Source organism: Cladophialophora psammophila (genome assembly GCF_000585535.1).
Source record: "Cladophialophora psammophila CBS 110553 chromosome Unknown aczJe-supercont1.18, whole genome shotgun sequence".
NCBI classification, from domain to species: domain Eukaryota; kingdom Fungi; phylum Ascomycota; class Eurotiomycetes; order Chaetothyriales; family Herpotrichiellaceae; genus Cladophialophora; species Cladophialophora psammophila.
In genome coordinates, this window is record NW_006912939.1 from 319555 (window position 1) to 338619 (window position 19065).

At 51.2% G+C, this 19065-nt stretch overlaps 8 protein-coding genes across 8 annotated transcripts; 5 read left to right on the forward strand and 3 right to left on the reverse strand.

Annotated features, from left to right (window-relative positions):
* Positions 1–133: 133 nt before the first annotated feature.
* On the forward strand, positions 134–847 carry A1O5_10033 (V-type H+-transporting ATPase subunit F; the record flags this gene model as incomplete). The annotated part of the gene is made up of 3 exons (XM_007750611.1): positions 134–423; positions 482–653; positions 707–847. The coding sequence occupies 3 exons, from the start codon at positions 134–136 to the stop codon at positions 845–847; spliced, it is 603 nt and encodes a 200-aa protein (XP_007748801.1).
* A 2114-nt stretch (positions 848–2961) lies between these two features.
* On the forward strand, positions 2962–3264 carry A1O5_10034 (uncharacterized protein; the record flags this gene model as incomplete). The annotated part of the gene is made up of 1 exon (XM_007750612.1): positions 2962–3264. One exon carries the CDS (start codon positions 2962–2964, stop codon positions 3262–3264), a length of 303 nt encoding a protein of 100 aa, XP_007748802.1.
* A 2783-nt stretch (positions 3265–6047) lies between these two features.
* On the forward strand, positions 6048–6459 carry A1O5_10035 (uncharacterized protein; the record flags this gene model as incomplete). Its single annotated transcript, XM_007750613.1, has 2 exons — positions 6048–6148; positions 6249–6459. The coding sequence occupies 2 exons, from the start codon at positions 6048–6050 to the stop codon at positions 6457–6459; spliced, it is 312 nt and encodes a 103-aa protein (XP_007748803.1).
* Positions 6460–6812: 353 nt separating this feature from the next.
* On the reverse strand, positions 6813–7649 carry A1O5_10036 (NADH dehydrogenase (ubiquinone) 1 alpha subcomplex 5; the record flags this gene model as incomplete). The annotated part of the gene is made up of 3 exons (XM_007750614.1): positions 6813–6882; positions 6942–7046; positions 7105–7649. 3 exons carry the CDS (start codon positions 7647–7649, stop codon positions 6813–6815), a joined length of 720 nt encoding a protein of 239 aa, XP_007748804.1.
* An 817-nt stretch (positions 7650–8466) lies between these two features.
* On the forward strand, positions 8467–12409 carry A1O5_10037 (uncharacterized protein; the record flags this gene model as incomplete). Its single annotated transcript, XM_007750615.1, has 2 exons — positions 8467–9030; positions 9161–12409. 2 exons carry the CDS (start codon positions 8467–8469, stop codon positions 12407–12409), a joined length of 3813 nt encoding a protein of 1270 aa, XP_007748805.1.
* A 1242-nt stretch (positions 12410–13651) lies between these two features.
* A1O5_10038 (uncharacterized protein) lies at positions 13652–15319 on the reverse strand (the record flags this gene model as incomplete). The annotated part of the gene is made up of 3 exons (XM_007750616.1): positions 13652–14485; positions 14540–14618; positions 14688–15319. The coding sequence occupies 3 exons, from the start codon at positions 15317–15319 to the stop codon at positions 13652–13654; spliced, it is 1545 nt and encodes a 514-aa protein (XP_007748806.1).
* Positions 15320–16507: 1188 nt separating this feature from the next.
* Positions 16508–17338, forward strand: A1O5_10039 (uncharacterized protein; the record flags this gene model as incomplete). Its single annotated transcript, XM_007750617.1, has 1 exon — positions 16508–17338. The coding sequence occupies one exon, from the start codon at positions 16508–16510 to the stop codon at positions 17336–17338; it is 831 nt and encodes a 276-aa protein (XP_007748807.1).
* Positions 17339–17728: 390 nt separating this feature from the next.
* On the reverse strand, positions 17729–18402 carry A1O5_10040 (uncharacterized protein; the record flags this gene model as incomplete). The annotated part of the gene is made up of 4 exons (XM_007750618.1): positions 17729–17824; positions 17880–18090; positions 18147–18217; positions 18268–18402. The coding sequence occupies 4 exons, from the start codon at positions 18400–18402 to the stop codon at positions 17729–17731; spliced, it is 513 nt and encodes a 170-aa protein (XP_007748808.1).
* Between the last annotated feature and the right edge of the window lie 663 nt (positions 18403–19065).

The following is a 19065-nucleotide window of genomic DNA, read 5'->3' on the forward strand; positions in this document are numbered from 1 at the left end:
TGGAGCGAGTTTCGATGGCTCAGACGACATCTCCAGCAAGGGATTGAAGGGCAGAGGAACGATTGATGCAGAACGCAGGTGAGCAAAGATGTTTGGCGAGATGGGCGCAGGAGGGTGGAAGAGGGCGTAAACAATGACGAAATGGCAGCCAATCGGAGACGTCAGTGGCCCGTCGATGGCACTGGTCAAGACTGGTGCACTGCGCTCAGGTACCTCGTACATGACTGCGCCTGCTGCACCTCGTTCACATCTCCGAGCTTCGAGCCAGCTTCAATCTATTTTCAAAGCACAGGCTCCGACATTTCGCAATCATGGCAGCGCCAGCGTCGGCATACAAGGTACCCAGACTCCTCCCGCAACTAGACTTCAGCTTATGATCGCTGTGCAGGACCGGCAATTCATAGCAGTCATTGGGGACGAAGAGTAAGTTCCCCGCCAACCGCAAGACAGCTGCCACTCTCAACTCACCCTCCTGCTCCAGCTCGGTTACCGGTCTATTACTTGCTGGCATTGGACACATCACCGACCCTCCGGATTCTCAGAAAAACTTTCTCGTGTGCGATGCAAAGACAGAAAAGTCCCAGATTGAGCAAACATTCAACAGATTTACCAAAGAGCGGAAGGACATTGGAATAGTCCTAATAAACCAGCATGTATGACAAGGCTCTGGTCCTACAGCAGAATCATGATGCTAACATGGCTTTAGATTGCGGAGCAAATTCGAGACACCGTCGACAGATTCCAAGATCCGTTCCCTGCTGTTCTCGAAATCCCAGCTAAAGATCATCCTTATGACCCAGAGAAGGACAGCGTTCTACGGCGTGTGAGGAGACTTTTCGGCGAATAGGTCAAGCATACGTTGTGCATTCATACATTCATAATGTTTGTACATCCTTTGAGGCGACGATAAATCACAGAGTCTGGGTCACCTCCCCGAAATGGTCCGAGGCAAATGGCGGAACTGCGCTCCAAGTTACTATCTTGTGCGGACTGATGTGATAGATTCACGATTATGGCTATTCGGCGAGAATACTGATTACCGGAAACCAATTGGGACCTTGCCGATCACATTTGTCGAGTTGTCGAAGAGCACCGGTGAAGTCCATCAATAACAATAAAAGGATTCCTTCTGGGCCAAGATCTTGGGTCATGTTTTTTTATTAATGCCAATCCAGACATCAGAGTTGAGACTGTCAATGAGCGGCTCACCAAGTCATAGTATTTTCAAGAATCCTCTTCAAGGCAGGGATTCCTCAGCCACCTTCCCTGATGCCCGGCCAAACGTTGAGCCGCTGGCTCCGAAAACTTGCATACACCCACCACCTATACATCCCTTATTTTCTTTTAGCTTGGCGAAATCAGAGAACTGGCGGCGAGGCCCACGATACAAAACCTTTTATTTCCTGCATCTTTCCAAAGCCGCAAAAAACTCACTCAGCTTGTGAGAAAAACCTGGTCAAGGGTTTTTGGAGGGGTTGAAGAAAGGGAAAAAAGGGAAGGGGGGTTCCACTCGATTAGCTGGATGATGCGTTGCTCCCACATGACAGCTTATCCTAGACTAGAGCTCCAGCGAGCTAGGGAGATGAGTATGGGGCTGTGGACAAGACTTTTTTGCACACCACTTTGCAAGTCGAATGTTGACACAAATTCAGCTGTTGAAATATTCATTGTGCGGCATTGCCTTGTTCTTGATGAATCTAGACGTGAATCCTGTCTATTGCTCGAGGAGAGTCCGCCCCTGATTCCTTGACTTCGGCTGCGGTCGAGCGACAAAGAACCAGGCGGCAGGCGGCCGCCGTCCACATCTGGCCAGATGTCTCTCCGACAGGGCGCTCCGAGCGGTATCTATACAAATCCCCCCCTCGTCTTCAGTAGCTTGGACATTATCGTCTCCAGGTATCTAATTTCGCGTGACCGACACAACTCTCGCCGACCACAAGCGAGCGCCCAGCTTCTGAATGACACTATTCATTCCCCTAGAAGAGTATGGGGCAAATATCCGCAAATCCGCTACACCCATTCCATCCTGTACGGAAATGCATTAGCCCACACCAAAGGAAAGGAGAAAATCAAGGTATTTTGACCCCAGGCCGTAGACAACGGATGAGCGAGCCAGACACGCCGTGTTCTTGCGATCAGCTTTTCTACGAGCGTGCCAGATGATGTATATCGAGTACAATCACAATCGAGAGCACTTTAGATTCCAAGCAATGCGCCCTTTCCTTCCTTCAGGGGATCTGCTCAAGTCCAAGACCCAAAAACGATTGGTAGTTCAGCTTGCAAATAATGACAGCTGAAGAGGGTGTCGACATGAATGGTGTCATATTTATTTGTAGGAAACGGAGTCGAGAGAATGAAAGAAGCAAGCAAGACGAGGCTGGGACTCCTTTGCGCTTCCCGTTTAGGGGGTTGGAGGAGCAAAGTGGGCTATGCCTTCCCGATCCGGTCTAAATGGGGTGGAACCTCGATGGCTGCACCGCAATTGACTTCGCCACGACATGTTGTAATATGACTCTTCACCTCAGCAGGGCCAATCTCCTCGAAGACCTGCTGGAATTAATTTCTATTCCGCGATAGATGGACGGCGCTGCGGGCGTTCATAGGATTTTGCTAACTCCAGAAACAAATACTTTTCCCTAAGCGGAAATTCGAGAACATTGAGGACATATCTATACATGGCAACAATCTCACATCTAGAAGACGGAAAAGTCGAAATCTCAACACCCAGGCTCCTTCTACAAGGCGCCAGAAAGATTGCCGCCGACCTGATAGGTCTGTACGAGGCATTTTCAGATCCCGAAGTGATGGAATATATGTGAGTGTTTTGTCATTTTTACCCTTGACATCCAGCCTTAATCGCCCAATCTTCTCCCCCTCGAACGTCGCCGTAACAGACCATCTTGTAAAAGGGGCTCAGATCCGCACACCCGCCGCGCTCGGACGAGGAGATGGCTTCTCACGATGGTCTCAGCTCCGCAAAACGGCGTCACGGACTTCATCATCACTCTACTAAACTCTTCGACGACGCCACATCATCCCGTCACTGTCGGCAAGATCGGCGTCTGGCGAGACAATGAGGTTGGGTTCTTCTTGGCTCGCCAGTACTGGGGTAAAGGCATCGCGCAGGAGGCGCTCATTGCGCTGATTCCGTACTTGTTTGGCGAGGTAGGAATGAGCGAAATCACGGCCGACACAGACCCAAGGAATGAGGCGTGCGTTGGGTTGTTGAAAAAGGTCGGATTTGTGGTGAATGGGTTCAAGTAGAAGACATACAAGGTTGGCGAGAACTGGACTGATAGTCTGTACTTGATATTAGAGAAGGAGACATGGCATAAAAAAGGATTAATATGTTGATCGTTGTCGGGGAAACAGTTGAAATCTCCACAGTATTCATCGCTGGACTCCTCCAACGCCTCTTCGACTGGATTGGTCATGTCTTTGGCCGAATGAAAAAAGGTGCTTAAGGCGCTTGGGCCTAGGGTACTAGAAGTGGATTTTGGCCATCCTCTCAGCAGAAGATCGAAATATAATTCGACTCGGTGGGGGCGGTAAATGACTTGGGGTGACGAGTGTGAGGATAAAGACGGCCGTAAAGCAGTTGACTTTGAATATCCGGCCGCTGTGGGGAGACAAGACTCCCCCATGTGGTGCTTGTTGGTCGACCACAAGTCAATGCGCTGCACATACCCGATGACTCTCGTCCGATTCCCGCTACACATACAAGCCTCCAAGCTTATTACCATCGCCTGGAGACCCAGGAGTCAGCTAGGAGCTCTCTAGGACCTGCTTGCCCCACCGGCCAATCTCTTTCGACCGCGACTACTACTTGTGATACCTCTTCTGTTGAGGGGGTATCGCCTCCAGTGGGCGCCTCTCAGTATGACTTGCCTGGCAGTGTGCCTGACGAGCCGATGTGTCCCCTCGTTTTTCCACCCCGATGATTGGATGGATATGGAGCAGCGTCTTCTCGCGTTTGGTTTCGGCAATTGTCACCCTGGGGATAACAATCCTGGAGCCATACGTGTGGAAATCAGCAACATTTGGGACCACCAGTTGGGACGTCTTCAGCGCGAGACCGTTGTGAGAGAAGAAGCTGCATGTCGGCCTGTGAAGAAGCCAGACGCCATTGTCGAGGAGAACTTGTATGCCGTGCGCGAGAAGAAGAAGCTGACCTGATGTTCGTGAAGAGAAATTCGAAATGTTGAAATCCCCTTGTACCCTTTCTGGGGTGGCGATTCTCCCATAAAATGTCTGACAATATGTCCCACTTGATGAAAGTGACACTGATGACTCCACGCCGCTCCACCACCAAGCAACTAAAAGTCGCAGACTGAGGACCGTCAGAACCCACCAGTCGGATCCAGTCCATTAGAGGTACAATTAGGTATTTTCGGCAGTTTGTTGAGCAGAAGAGCCCGAGTCATTCCGCGAAGATCTTTTTCCGGAGAGCGACAGAAGTGGACATTTGTTCAACTCACGCGTAAGTTGTTCTGACCAGGAGCACGGACAGTGACATACTGGCATTGCACGGTGTTGTGGCTCGAATCAAGAGCACACAAAAGTGTCTGGGTATCTCTTGGGAAAGGTTGCAGTAAAGGTGGCCACGCAATGAACGAAGAAATGCTGTGAAGTCTCGAGGAGGAGGGCGACAGGCTGCGTACACATCTCGGTGGCTTGAACAAAACCCTTGATACTTACAACTCAGACGACCTACCCTCCCTTTTGGTTGGTCTTCTCGAAATTCTGCAGAATCCCGTCAGATCACGAACACATCGTCTCAACTCTCGGAGCCCGTGGTTGAGTCATGCCTAGTCCCTGACGTTCGAGGACCAACGGCTATAGAGGGTGAGGAAGATGAGGTGTCGCAATTGCCTCCCAGCACGGGCATCGAACTCGCTAAATGGGATATCGAGTCTCTGGTTGATGATTGGCATCCAGAGCTACCTCTTGGTGATGAAGATGAAGAGTCCTCGCGACTCTTCAGAACGGTCTTGAACAGTGATGCATACCTTAGACAAGTCGAGCTTTGGGGTTTCGCGGGACATGCTGACCAGGTTCTCAACGTTCTCGAGGAAAGGCCGTGGCGCAAACGCGAATCGAAACAACTCATGGACCATGGCGATGGCATACACTCTGCACAAGAGACCCGTTCTCTCGACGCGAGCCAGCACCTTGAGCAGCAATTAACAAGCTGAAATGTCAAGCAAGTCATCAAAAAGGAGAACGGATACGGTGTCATTGGTATTGCAACGCCTCACAAGGCGGAGGACGTCACCCGGTTCCCTGAGCAAGAGACTCGCCCATTCGATCATACAAAGGCCGAAACTATCACAAAAAACTCTAGACAACGTGCGAAAGCAGCGGCACCAAGATCGGACCACAGCTTCGGACGGCTTCAAATCGAACAGATGCGGGAGCGAATAGGCGATGAATACTTCTTTGATTTCGGGGGGCGTTTGGTTGCCCTTCATTGAGTCATACTACACTGCATGCTTTCGTTAGAGCGCTGTTCGCGTACCTACTGGCTCTGATTTCGAGTCTCGTCAAAAAGAGTTCCCGCTTTTGAATTCAAAATTCACAAGGATACGACGAGTGATTGTGCGCGCGAGGTCGGGAGATGTTAAGACGTCGCGGTGGAAATGCCGCAGGACGGAGGGCAGGACTAAGAGGCCGCCTTGCTCTTCGCGACCTCATGGCGCAGCTGACACAATACCGCAGCGTAGAATTGCCTGTTAAAAGTGTGATGATGAACGCAAAGTGATATTATAAATAGGACGCGGGGCGAGCAAGACGAGCAGGACGAGTTAGTAGAGTTGCCTTGCGGCCTGAAAGCGCAGATTTTGGCTCTAAATTGCCTTTCATCTCATTGGCTCAGGTGCCGAGACTGCGCTCTTGCATCATCCCCGCAGCCGTAGAACTGCATCTTCGGAGCTCAAAGCTCATTTTGTAGCATCCAACGACGACATTGAACTTCTTCCGGCAACTTGAACCCACCAACCCCAGCACCTCGACACCACTCCGCCCTTCTCTCTTCGACGAAAGGCAGTATGCCTGCATACGAACACTTCCAAAGCTCTGGGCGGACGCCTCTGCGTGTCTATAAACCGCAGCCGACATACGAGACCTACGTTTCACCCTATGGACCAAAGTACGGATGTTCATTTTGGCCCTCTGATCTGCGCCTGTCTCGCAGACAGATGCATGCCCTCTATTTTGGTGTTGAGCTAACTTTGAATTTTCCCTGGCAGAATTAAACACGTCCCTAACCTCATGGGCTTGAGCATGGGCAAGGCCTTCCGTTACGGTTACATCGCATCGGGTTTCGGCGTTGCAGCAGGTGTATTTGCAGTCTTTTTCTTTGGTGAAGTTCCCCGCGTGAGGCAAGATATCCTGTCCAAGCTTCCAGTCATCGGCAGTTACTGGATCAGGGAGGTGCCGCCGGAGGACAACCCTTTTTAAGGAGTTGCACAAGATCCGCTGGGAAGCTTGAGAAAAGGGAGTTCGAGCATATTGGGGGATGTGCGCGTAAGAGGCGGGAAGAGCTGTGGGGGATGATTGTACATATTAGATTGGGGAGGGCCTGCTGCAACGACTGGGCGAATGCTTGGGGTTGGAAGGACGCTTGTCCTGGAGAGGAAGACACAACAAGACCGCGCGATAAAATCAACGAAGAGCTCCGTTTTCACAGCTTGCATCAAGCACCCTCAGATGCGGGACCACAGTATGTTAATGCTCTAGATGCCCTTTTCGTGTTTCCGGAATCATATGTACAAGTCCTGAGACCCCTTGAGCGTAAGGCCTGTTGAGAAGTTTTAGACTCTATCCGCACGCTCAAAGTACACCCATTGACCCGTCGGGGTATGTTCTTCCAGATCTTCCCATCTAAAAGCAAGCGTAAGCGGCAAAAGGTAAGAATAATAGGGTGATTGGGGAAGACATACACTTGATGTCGTAGCATCTCAGCCACCAGTTCCAGCTCTCCCTCGGCAACTTGGATGACCTCTTCAATCAGTCCAGCACCAATCTTTTGCTCGATTCCCTCGATCCTGTAGTAAATCAGCCATGAATACAATGAACCGCCTAGCCCGAACACGGGATACGTACTGCTCTCGCGTCAACGGTGGTTCCACCTCCAGGTCCTCTACAGTTGGCTGATGCCCTTGCTTGTCCTCCAGGTCCTTTTCTTGCACTTCGTCACTGACAGCTCTTACTTTCGCCTCTGCCTGGGCCATCGTATTTGGTCCCTCATACTTTGCATCTTGTCTTGAGATCTTGCCGTCCCAATTATCCACGGGCTCCACATGCAGTTTCTCGCTACCCAACGATCCGTCTTCATTCAGCAGTTTACTAAAGGCCGCAGGACTGGCTTCAATCTGCTTGCGCACTCGTTCCAGCCATTGCTCGTATCCTTCTGGCTTTGTAGACTCGATGATCTGCAGGCGTTGTTTTGTGAGAGCCTCGGTGGATTGGCGGTAAACGGAGCTTTTGGGCAGTTGAGCGAGTTTATTGAGGGTCTGCCGGTAGGTGTAGATGAGGGCAGGACGGGGGGAAGGGTGTGTTGTGAGACCTGTTAGGCCTGTGGGCGTATTGGGTTCAAGGTATTTCGAGGCTGATTTGACGGTTGCGAAAAGCCGCGACGTCGCTCGCATCGTGAAGAGATCAGGAACGTATATGGGGTAAAAGAGATAGGCGTTCCACAACTTCGCTCAAGCGTGGCTGATTGCCAGGGTATGGTGAGCTTCAAGCTTCAATCAATTATTGACGTCGAGGAGCATCGCACTTTCAGCGACAGGTGGCCATATGGTTATCCGTAATTCTACTGCGGAGTGCAAATTGCGCCCCGCAGCCAGCGAGACAGCCCCAATTGCCCCAAGACAGCCCTTGACAAGCCCCTGGAGCCCTGCAAGCCCTCGGATCTGGTTGCCGGAAGCTACCCAAAAGCTGCGGACAAGTGAGGCTAGTGACCTATGTGGCCTCCCTTGGACCTCCCCGGCCTCCTAGCCTCGATCTGCAGTGCACAACCCTTGTGTTGCCCTGGCCGCCACATTGAACCCACGCACATCAGGGACCCTACTGGGTACGTAAAGTAACTCGAGCGGGATCCGAAGCTTTTTGGGCGTTCCAGACCCGGGACAGAGTCCTCTCATGGCCCTTGCAACGGGTTCCCTCTGCGCTCGCCGGCGTCCGTTGACAATAAGGAACACCTTCTCGATGTTTTGATCACAATTCTTTCCTTTCAGGTGGGGCGGGCTTTCTGGGTCTCGAACCTGCTGTATCACTAACACTTAGAGAATTGACTGTTGTTATCTGACTTGTTCCAACTTCCTTGCCTACACTGCACCCCCCCTTCCCTGCGCCTTTCGCTATGTTGAGAAGTTGATCACCGCCTATCCTTGGGGAGAGAGCATTCAGCCCTGTGAGGAGCAAGAGGGGCCAGAGAACAGCAGAGCCTACATTACACGCGCCATGGTGGTTTCGACAGAAGATGGTGCGGCTTTTGCCCAACCTACAGACCATCAGATGGACGCCGCACGGAGGGCTCGAGAGTTCTACCACTACTTTCAACCAGACAATCTTCTCCAGCCTCACCTACGCCGTCCACCCTCCGGTTTCCATATCTCCAGCGATGACGTCCCCAACCTGTGCAAGGCTCTCTCTCCCCTCTGTCAATTGACAGCGCTCCGCTTGAAAGCCAGAAAAGCAATGGTCAATGTCATGGATCGGGATGTCATGTATTTCCTGAGTGAAGCCACAAAAATCTCCACGGAAGAGGGTGACGAGACGTATGAGTTCGTTGAGGATCCCATCTTCTTAGACTGCAGCTCAGTGCCGCTCAAGGGGAAAATCTGTGAATTGACTATCCGGCTCGACAATAAAGATGATAACACTGTGCCCAAGTTTGTAATCAACGACCTGTCCAAGTCTGAATTTGCCCACATGGAAATTGTCTCGGGCCCTCCATATTACAGATTTTACGCAGGCGTCCCGATCACAACAAGAGATGGCGTCAGTATCGGCAGTCTCGCCGTCGTAAGTCTCTCCCCCCATTGCGTTCATATCTTCCTTCTTTTGGTCTTGGCTCTTCTGCATGCACCTCAAGATCCGTGAATGCTCTTTGGAATCTATCCTCAACAACGGTACTGACTCGAGGAAACGAAAGCTGGACACTCTGACTCGTCCAAACGGTTTGACCCCTGCCGAAGAATCGTTCCTCGCGTCTACCGCGCAGCAGATAATGTTCTTTCTCGAGACGAACAGACAAGCAATAGAAGGACGTCAGTCTCGCCGAATGGCCGAAGGTCTCGAGGCTTTCATTGCCGGCCGCAAGAGTATTCATGGTGAGAAAACCGGATACCTCTACAACGCCGTTTTTAAGAGGAGGTCCAAGACCGCATATGGCCTGACAGTGCCCCTCGAAATCGACGCTTCTCAAACATGGCAAAAGTTGATCGGCCAGAGTGAGCCGAACTTGCGAAGCCAGACCGCCGTCCCCCTTGAACATGCCGAAGATCTCAGCGCGTCGGAACAGTCCTCGGACACGGATGACTTGAAGGGAAACTCGGAGAGCGATGGCGAATCAAGGACTCACACGAAAACATTTGCAAGAGCTGCGAATCTGTTGCGAGAATGCCTAGGAGACCTCGGCGAGGAGGGTGCTGTCGCATTTGTCAACGTGGGTGCTCGCCTGCGTAACACGAACAAAAAGAATGGAAATGCTCTTGGCCAGACTCTGGGACCCAACAACGGAGCGCCTCAGTCGGCGGCGAAGTCTTCATTTGTCGCGTACTCGACGCAATCCAACCCGATCATTCCCGAAAAAGGATTGGATGATAGAGTAAAAGCTTTGGACATTGAATTAATCCAGGATCTTGTCAAACGATATCCTGGGGGTCGATTGTTCACCTTGGAATGGAATGCATCCTCTTCGTCTGAAGATGATATAGACCCGTCGAGGAGACTCAGGAGTTTGTCAAGCCAGGCGCGCATACCTAGCCGTCGGAGACAACTGGAAGTTAAGGCCATCCGGACCGCCTTTCCCTGTGCGGGACAAGTCCTCTTCACACCTCTCTGGGATGCAACAACGGGATCTTTTGCCTATGCTTGTTTCGTTGCAACAGCATTGGAGACGCGACCCTTTAACTCTTCCATTGAACTGCCCTTCCTCAACTCTTTCTGCAGCACATTGATGGGTGAGTGCTCACGCCTAGACACAATGATCGCGGACAAGCAAAAATCCGATTTTGTCGGTACGATATCTCACGAAATGCGAAGCCCTCTACATGGGCTTCTTGCCAGTGTCGAGTTCCTGGCCGAAACAGATCTCTCTGGTTTCCAGAGATCTCTTATTTCCACAATCGATTCTTGTGGGCGAACACTTCTGGACACCATCAACCACGTTCTAGACTTCTCAAAAATCAACTCTTTTCAAAAGCACTGGCAGGCCTCGAACAAGAAGCACACGCATGGATCACGACGCACCAACTTTCTAGGCCCCGAGAATTCTTCAAAAACTATCTCTCATGGTGCTCCTGCACTCCTACAGCTCCTTGGCGTTATAGACGTGTCGGCCGTGTTGGAGGAAGTGGTTGATGGTTTGGTTCTGGGTTACACTTACACGTCTGGATTGGACCTTACGGATATGCCGCGTGAGGCACCAGGCCGAGGGAAAAAAGAACGGCTCGAACACCATTCCGTAGACGCTGTCAAGATCACGTTGGACGTGCAGAAGGCCGATTGGACGTTCTTAACCCAGCCGGGTGCGGTCCGCCGCATCATCATGAATTTAACCGGAAATGCCATCAAATACACGAGTCGAGGAACTATCAAGGTCCGGCTCCGGCTGCAGAGCTCTCAGGAGAAAGACAGCGATGTAATGGTGTTGACGGTGGCAGATACTGGACAGGGTATCTCGCAGGAGTTCTTATCTACCAAGCTCTTTGTACCATTCGCGCAAGAAAATGCTCTGGCACCGGGCACTGGACTTGGGTTAAGCATTGTCCGCAGCATTGTCCTGATGCTGGGGGGTTCGATCGATGTGAAGAGCAAATTGAACGAAGGGACGACGGTCGAGGTTGTTCTACCCATCAAGAGACCTCTACCAGGTCAGACTTCGACTCAGACTACACCTTATTCTGACGGCACTGGTGGCATAAATTCTTCAGGAAGCTCCACTGCCGATAACTCGATTTCATTGCTGAGGGATGAATGGTCGGACGCGACGGTGACGTTCTGGCAATCACAACTGCAGCCTGATGACGAATTGGCACGCATTGTCGAATCATATATACAGGATTGGTACAATCTTGAGTTCTTAGACCAGCGACTATGTGATAGCTGCGCTGTTGTCATTGCAGAGGAGGAGGACTTGGAGCTCTTGCTTAGCAGATTGGTGGCAACACCTGGACGACGTCCTGCATTAGTGATAATGTGTTCGGTTCTGTCCAGGCACAGCGTGGCACTCGTGCAGTCTTTGGAAGAACGCATTTGCAGTGCGGTGGAATTTGTATCAGAGCCTTGTGGTCCTCACAAACTGGCTCGTAGTATACGGCTGGCTCTTGAAAAGCAAGCGGCTGTGCGATCACGGTTTTCGCTGACGACCAACCAGCGAGACGCCTTTCCGAGCCTTGAACATACAACCTCTGTCACAGCAGAAACAGAGTTGGTGACAGAAGAATTGGCCGAGATGGATCTAAATGCGCCCGGCGAAACAGTTAACACCAAGGTGGTTCAGGCGACGGAGACTTTTGCCGCATCTCAAGGCAGCCATAACGCGCAGATGGCAATCCATGATCCAATAACTGCTTTGCGGACGCCGAGAAATCATGTGAGCGAAGGAGATTCTTTCCCCTTTCCCTCACATAGTCAAGAGAGTTCGAGGATGCGTCGCGAGAGCGATCGTTGGTCTGTCCACATGAGCCCAAGCAATCCAGCCTCACCCCAAGAAGCGCCAAATGCTCACTCAAGAATTCCCTCTATACCACAGCCGAAAACCGGTAGAGTTGATCCGCATATTCTTCTGGTGGACGACAATAGAATCAACTTGAAGCTGCTCGAAACATTCCTCAAGACAAAGCGGAAATATGGCAGAATTGAACAAGCGGAGGATGGTCAGCAGGCCGTTGATGCAGTCAAATTGGCGGAAGATCCGTTTGATATCATCTTTATGGACATCTCCATGCCGGTGTTGGACGGATTCGAGGCTACTCGTGCCATTCGTCAGTTCGAAGATCGTCGAGGCTCCAAGCCTGGTGCTATGATCATCGCTTTGACCGGATTGGCGAGTGCCAGAGACCAAACTGAAGTTTTCAGCAGCGGATGTGACATCTACATGACGAAGCCTGTGAGCTTCAAAGAGGTGGGCAAGCTTCTGAATAATTGGGAGGCTCACAAGAACATTGAGTCAACATGAAGTTTCTGCTTTTACAGCATGGTTTACAGCATAGGTGTTCTCTGGTTCATCGGAGACACCAAATTCAAGCCAAACCTTCCCTCAGAGAAAGGAAGGACTTTCTTCACGTACCTACCGAGCCCTTCCTAGCATGTTCGGCTCGTGTGACCAGCAGCCCTTCCAGGAGGGTCGAGGCTGCAACTTCAAGAGCAGCAATCGGATTTGATGGCCTTTCCCGTCTGTGCGAATTAAACGGGTGGCACTGGAGGTATGTACCGCAACGCAAAACAGATGCGAAAGAAGAGAGACAGGCGTCAATTCGCCAGACAGCGACATTACTGTTGACCCACATAGATATCTCTACTGCAAGCAGAATGTCACGAGACGGCTTTTGGCGATCGTGGTATAAGCCGGGGGGATAGCCTCTCCTCTTGCGCCTGCTATTTCGAAGTAAGGACGACGTATTGTGCGGGAGAGCAAAGGGAAATTTGCATTCATGAGGTGGTTGTATCGACCCAAATGTACCTGCCAGCAAGGCTGCAACACTCAGAGGGCACAGACTGCCTCACTGCGTCTAAGGCTGCTCGGCCACAGAAACAGTGGCTATTCGCTTGGTACTTGACAACTGCGTCCAAAGTTGACGTATGTAGCTAGGTAGAACGCCAACTCCATCATGAATCATGATATCTGCCTTGCCCTTTTTTCTACTCTTTCCTTCTACCCATATCACCGAAATGATTTATTCTTCGTCCCGCCTACGGAGCACGGAGGACGGAATCCGCGAAAGAGGATAGTGGTACATGATGCCGCAACACCGAGCACACAGCGCTACTTTGGAATGTATGTCACCTACGCCGTACTATTTGCGTGTCACGCGTAGAGTACAGAGGTACCAGGTACCTAGTATCACTTTTCAACACCCTGCATGGGAAGGTAGCGCAGCTAGTTGGTTCATGAAACCTCCATGTTCTGTTCTTCATACAACTAGTCATAGCCCTGGCATTGGAATTAGCGTGCTGTGGGAGGAGATACTCGTAATTTTGGACCCTGTACTGTTCGGCATCGATTCAGGGTTGCACAGCGAGATAGAAAAAAAGTAAAAAAGTCACGGAGTAGTTCTATTTTGTTGGGCGCACACAATGATAGAACATACATCAGCTACGCTGCGCTCCTCTCATCCATGTATCATGGATGAAGGCCCATGCCTTTGGAGGGGAACCTAGTTTTGGCCTTTTGGAGAAAAAAGAAAAGAAAAAATATAGTCTAAGACGTGGCAAAGTTCAGACCGCCAGCCTTGACACGCAGCCTCTTGCCGAAGAACTGTAAGAAGACAATCAGGCAAAAGGCAAAAGCACAGATGGCCGCCTGGATGCCGAAGCTGACCTTTGTGCCTTGCGCGTTTGCCCATGTGACTTGGAAGTATGAGATGATAAAGCCGCCGGTAGTGCGACAGAAGTTGACCCACGAGGCCGTCTCGCCCGAGGCTTCGGGGTAGCTGTCGAGATTGTACGCGTTCAGGCCGACGGTGGTGATCATGATGCCGAAGACGTAGAGGCCCCAGAAGACAGATGTCACCATGTAGTGGTACCCGTCTTCGAGGGAGAAGCCTAACCCCACGAGACCGGCGAGCATAAAGGGCGTGGACACCCACATGGCGCGCAACCGCACCTCGGGCTCGAAGTGGCCCTTGTGCTTGTGGATGTAACTTGTGGCGATGAAGTCGTGGAGCCAGTGGCCTGTGATCTCACCCAGCAGAGCGGCCACGATGGGAGTGAAATAAAAGTATCCGATTTGTTTGGGGCCAAAGTTGTAGAGCGGTGTGAGGAAGATGGAGAGAGTGGTGTTTATGCCGACAACCCACGCGAAGGTGAGGAGGTAATAGAAACATGAGATGAAGACAGTGGGCTTCAAGATGACTCTGACGGGTCGCATGAGTGCCTGGGAGAGGGTGTTACGCAAGTGGCGGGATTTCCATTGGGAAATGCCAACGAGGCGGGAGAAATGGCTCCCGCGGGGTGGCTGGGAGGACTGGGGAATTCGGCGGTCGTAGTAGGTCTCTTCAACGAACAAGATGATCAAAACAAGGCAGAGGGAGGTCTGAATCGTATACATGTCAGCGCGTAGACATATCTCTGGTAGATGTGGTCTTACCTCTGCAACGTACACCCAGAAAGGCACTTGCCAGGGTTGGGTGCTGATTATGAAAGCTGCAAACAACGGACCGAAGTACCTATAACAACCTGTCAGTCTCTCGAATTTGGTGGAGTCTTGAGATGCCTCCAGGGAAACTGGAACTCACGGTGAAAGGATGATGAAAGCTGCCCAGACATTGATTTTCCTCGCTCGTTCGTGGAAGAAGAACATGTCGTAGATGAACATGAGACCACCGCCTTGAGCAACAGTGCTGAAAAAGCCATTGAGAATCCGTGCAGCCATGAACGACTCGAATGTTTGTGCAGCCGCACACCAGATCGCAGTGGCTGTGGCAAGTACCACGAAGTAAAACAGCACAGGAAGACGACCGAAGTATGCCGACAACGCCACGACAACGACACCGCCGGCACCCAACATGAAGACGTTGCCAACTTGGGAATGATTGACGTGGTCAGGGGTCATATTCCAAATTGCGGCTTGCGGAAGCAGCGTAACGGCTCCTGTCGCGCTGCCATAGTCTGGCAAAAATGCTGTCATGGAGATAATGATCAAGATGATGTGCTTTTTGACGCGGCTCCAATTAAGAGGGTCGTTGGGATCGGTGGAGGGCTGAGGTAGAAGGATGGTATGGCCATCGCGCGCTCGTTTGAGATTTGCATGCTCAGGATCGCTGGCGTCGATAACATAGCCTTCGGCATTCTTGAATTCGTGCAGCTCCGTTACGTTCTCAACAGCCGTAGGTTGGCCAATTTCTTTCTCTTCTGCCATGACTGTCATTGTGACGGATGAGAGAAGCAGTCTTGTGTTTCGAAGGTCGTCAGCGTATTGCCTCCCACAACCAATACCTCCAAGAAGCTGGGGAGGAAGAAAATAAACTCCATCTGGGGGCGCGGATTGTTCTTATCAAGACACAAAAGCGCTCTCTAGGGTGGATTGGTGGCCATTTCTCCAGACCAGGGCAAGACCTGCAATTCATCCACAAAGCGTCCAGACCCGACATGGAGAAGCATACATTGGATGCTATCTCCAGAATGCCCCGGATAGAACATCGAGGGAGTATATTCGGAATATACCCCACATTGCCCCCATGCGTTTTCCGGGGCTGCGAGGCGAAAAAGCATCGCCCCAATTCGCCTAGCCATGATCCTATAGTGTGTTTCTAATGGGACCAGAACCATCGGCTGAGGGCAAGAGCGAGTCTGGCAGCATCCGAACCATAATGGGGAATGCTAATTCATCCGCATTAGAAAATTATGACGAAGCACCAAGGTTTACCTCGAACTCAGGACCCAGTTCGCGGGCTTTGATCTCGCTAACCATCACTTCTGATTGATGGGGAATCCATACCGTACGCCTCCTTCGGTAGCTTATTCAGAGAGGGGATCGAGAACCCGGTATTAGGAAAGGGAGGCCGGCAAGACGATTGGACGAGTCATAAGCAGACGAAAATTCGTTAGAAGGCCAATCCGGGCGTCGTAGGCCGATCGATTAACGTTCCGGAGGAGTATGGTGATGTTGATCACTATGCCGAAGCATTCGGCCGAAGTTCGCTATTTAGGAGGCAGAAGCAAAGTAGCTGTGTGTGTGTGTGGGAAGAAAGATGAACCCCCATACTCCGTATTTCGTACCTACAGTACTGATCAAACTGATGTAGCCTCGCTCCAATATCTCGGTGTCGGCGAAATGTGCTTCCGAACGATATCAACTTCTGACCTTTCCATCTTTCCGTCTTTCCCTTTCAACATGCCCTGTTGAGGGAGGGTCCCCTGGATGGAGTAAGCCCCCTTCTCGGTTGGTAGGATGCTATCTCTTCGAGGGAGCTCCAGTCTATGTTCTCGGCCAGGAGTCTGCCTTGGTGGTGCTTCTGTGATCCATCACCATGTTCGTTTCCGTAGTGTCCACTCATCTCAACCCAAGCAATCCACCCTCTCCCGTCCTCTGCCAAAAGGCACCTGGGACAGCCACATGCACGTTGTCGACCCGACTCGCTTCCCTCTGACCGCCAATGCACAATATAAACCACATCCGCATACGCTTGCAGATGCCAAAGCCTTTTACTCCAAATACGGCATCGAGAACATGGTGCTCGTCCAGCCGTCGATTTATGGAGACGACAACTCGTGTATGTTGGAAGCACTTGATGAATTGACTCCTCAACACGGACGCGCCGTGGTGGGCTTGAATCCAGAGACCATCGACACGGAAACGCTGGAAAAGTGGCACGCCATTGGCGTGCGTGGGGCGAGGCTGAATCTCGTCAGCGTATCGAGGGAAGTCAATGAGGATGAACTGCGAGCCGAACTCCAGAGTTATGCAAAGGCCTTAAGGCCCTTCAATTGGGTTCTGCAGCTCTATGTCCCGTTGAAGTTGGCATTGCCACTGGTGCATATTGTCCCAGATCTGGGGGTCAAGGTCTGCATCGATCATTTCGGATCGCCCGTTCTTCCTCAACAATTTGACCCATCGGTGACCATCTATCCATACGACATGAAGGGCTTTGCGTCCCTAGTGAACCTACTTCAGGATGGAAGGACGTGGGTGAAGCTCTCAGCACCATACCGACTTTCCAAAGACCCGGAGATGAGAGATTTGGATCCCGTAGGCAGGGAGTTGGTCATCAAGGGTGCGGATCGTGTTGTCTATGCAACGGATTGGCCGCATACAAGGTTTGAGAATATTGACTCGGAACCATTTATTGAGAAATGCTATGAATGGTGTAACGATGACCCTGCTTTGGTCGAGAAGCTATTTCGAACCAATGCTGAGAAACTTTGGGATGTGTCTTCGGGCATATAAGGATGAGTCAGGTTTCAGTCAACCTCCATGATCTGTTTCATCTCATGGCAACGGTGGGTTTGGACGCTGTTGGGTCACATCTTTGGATGCGTGAGCTAGAGTAACCTTTTCGTAATATAAAGATGGCATATTCACACGAAGAATGAGATTCTTGAGGACAATACGGTTTGCGCATTTGTTGCATTGGAAAACTCCACATGTAAGTCAACCTTCATTACTAGCAGCGCCCCTAGACTGTGCCTGGTGCTAAAAGATCCCGGATAAACGCCTGGCATGAAAGACGCAGCTCAAACAGATATTTGCACACAGTTTTGACAGCAACACGTCGATCCCATCGAGGCGTTCCAACTGCCATGCCAATGGCCTTCTGTCTGCATTCAGCATCCATCACTAGGGTCTGTTGAAGAAGACAGTGCTCTCCATGCATGAGATCTTCTCCTTGTCAACCGTGTTGACATCGGCAAGAACAGTGTACTTCCCAGGAGGCTGGAGGACATGTTAACAGCTTATCTTTGCAGGATTGGAGGTCATGCAAACTCACCACTTGCTTTGGGATATCAACTTCCTTCTTCAGAGACATGACACCCTCCTTGAGAGGACAAGTAATATCAATCTTGGGCAGGTTATCACAGAGGTCTGCCTCTTGCTTGATCAAGGTGATGAGCCCATATTTGACTTGGAGGAAGACAGTAGCACCCGGGTCGACATCCTTTGAAAAGGTTCCATTTGCGGTGATCATTAATTTTTGGCCTCTACCACATATTAGATTAGGAAATTTTTTGGCTTAGAGAGGTTCCGGAAGACGTACGGGAGAGGTGGATTGGGTGTCAGATCAACATAGTCGACAGTGAGGATATGCTCCTTGGGATCGGCGCAGAACTGGATATTTGTGAGAAGAAGGTCCACAAATTTGACAGTAGACAACTAACATATAGAGGATTCTTGCCTGGCACCTTGAACTTGGGCTCCTCGTCTACGAGGGCATTCTGCCCTCCAAAAAGAGAGCGTGAAGATACAGCAGAGGCGACGGTAAGGAGCGACAAGAGGATGGCTGCGACCTTCATGGTGACGAGTCTCGATGATCACACGACGTACTCAAAGAAGAATAAATTGTGGCCGTCCTGGAGAATAGCTTGCACAATTGAGGGTGGTCGTCGTCGATATCGCAGCGAAGAAGAAGAGGAGGAGAGCGGCACAATCAAGAGGCTTTTGTCGGCAGGTTGACGTGACGGTGATGGGATTGGGTGATTCGGGTGGCGCAGGCGCATGACTTGCTTTTCTCGAGGCGGGTTGGCACGAATGGCGGCAGGTGTGCCGAAGATTATATAAGCCTATTGCGTCACTAGGCCGGATCAATGCACTTGTGCACAAAATACTTCAGAGTACTTGTCGTACGGAGCACCATGTAGAGGGTGGCATGCACTCCTCCAAGAAGTCCGCCTCCGGAAAAGGCAGGGGGCTGCCAAGGACTCCTGATGCAGATCCCCATCGCCTCACGTCTGATCACAGACCTGGCTCGGTCTCCGCTCCGTACCTTCAAGAGTTGTCGTCTAGTCTCGTTGAGCGGGCAGACCTTTGGCAGCCATTACAGTTGTTTTCCGCTTCGATTCTCACACTCGTTTCTCTTTCTCCAAGCGACGACTGCCAGGCGATTGACCAAAATCGCACAGGTATCCCTACTGTCGATCCGCCTACTCTGGTCGAGAAGTTCAATTGTCGCCCTAATT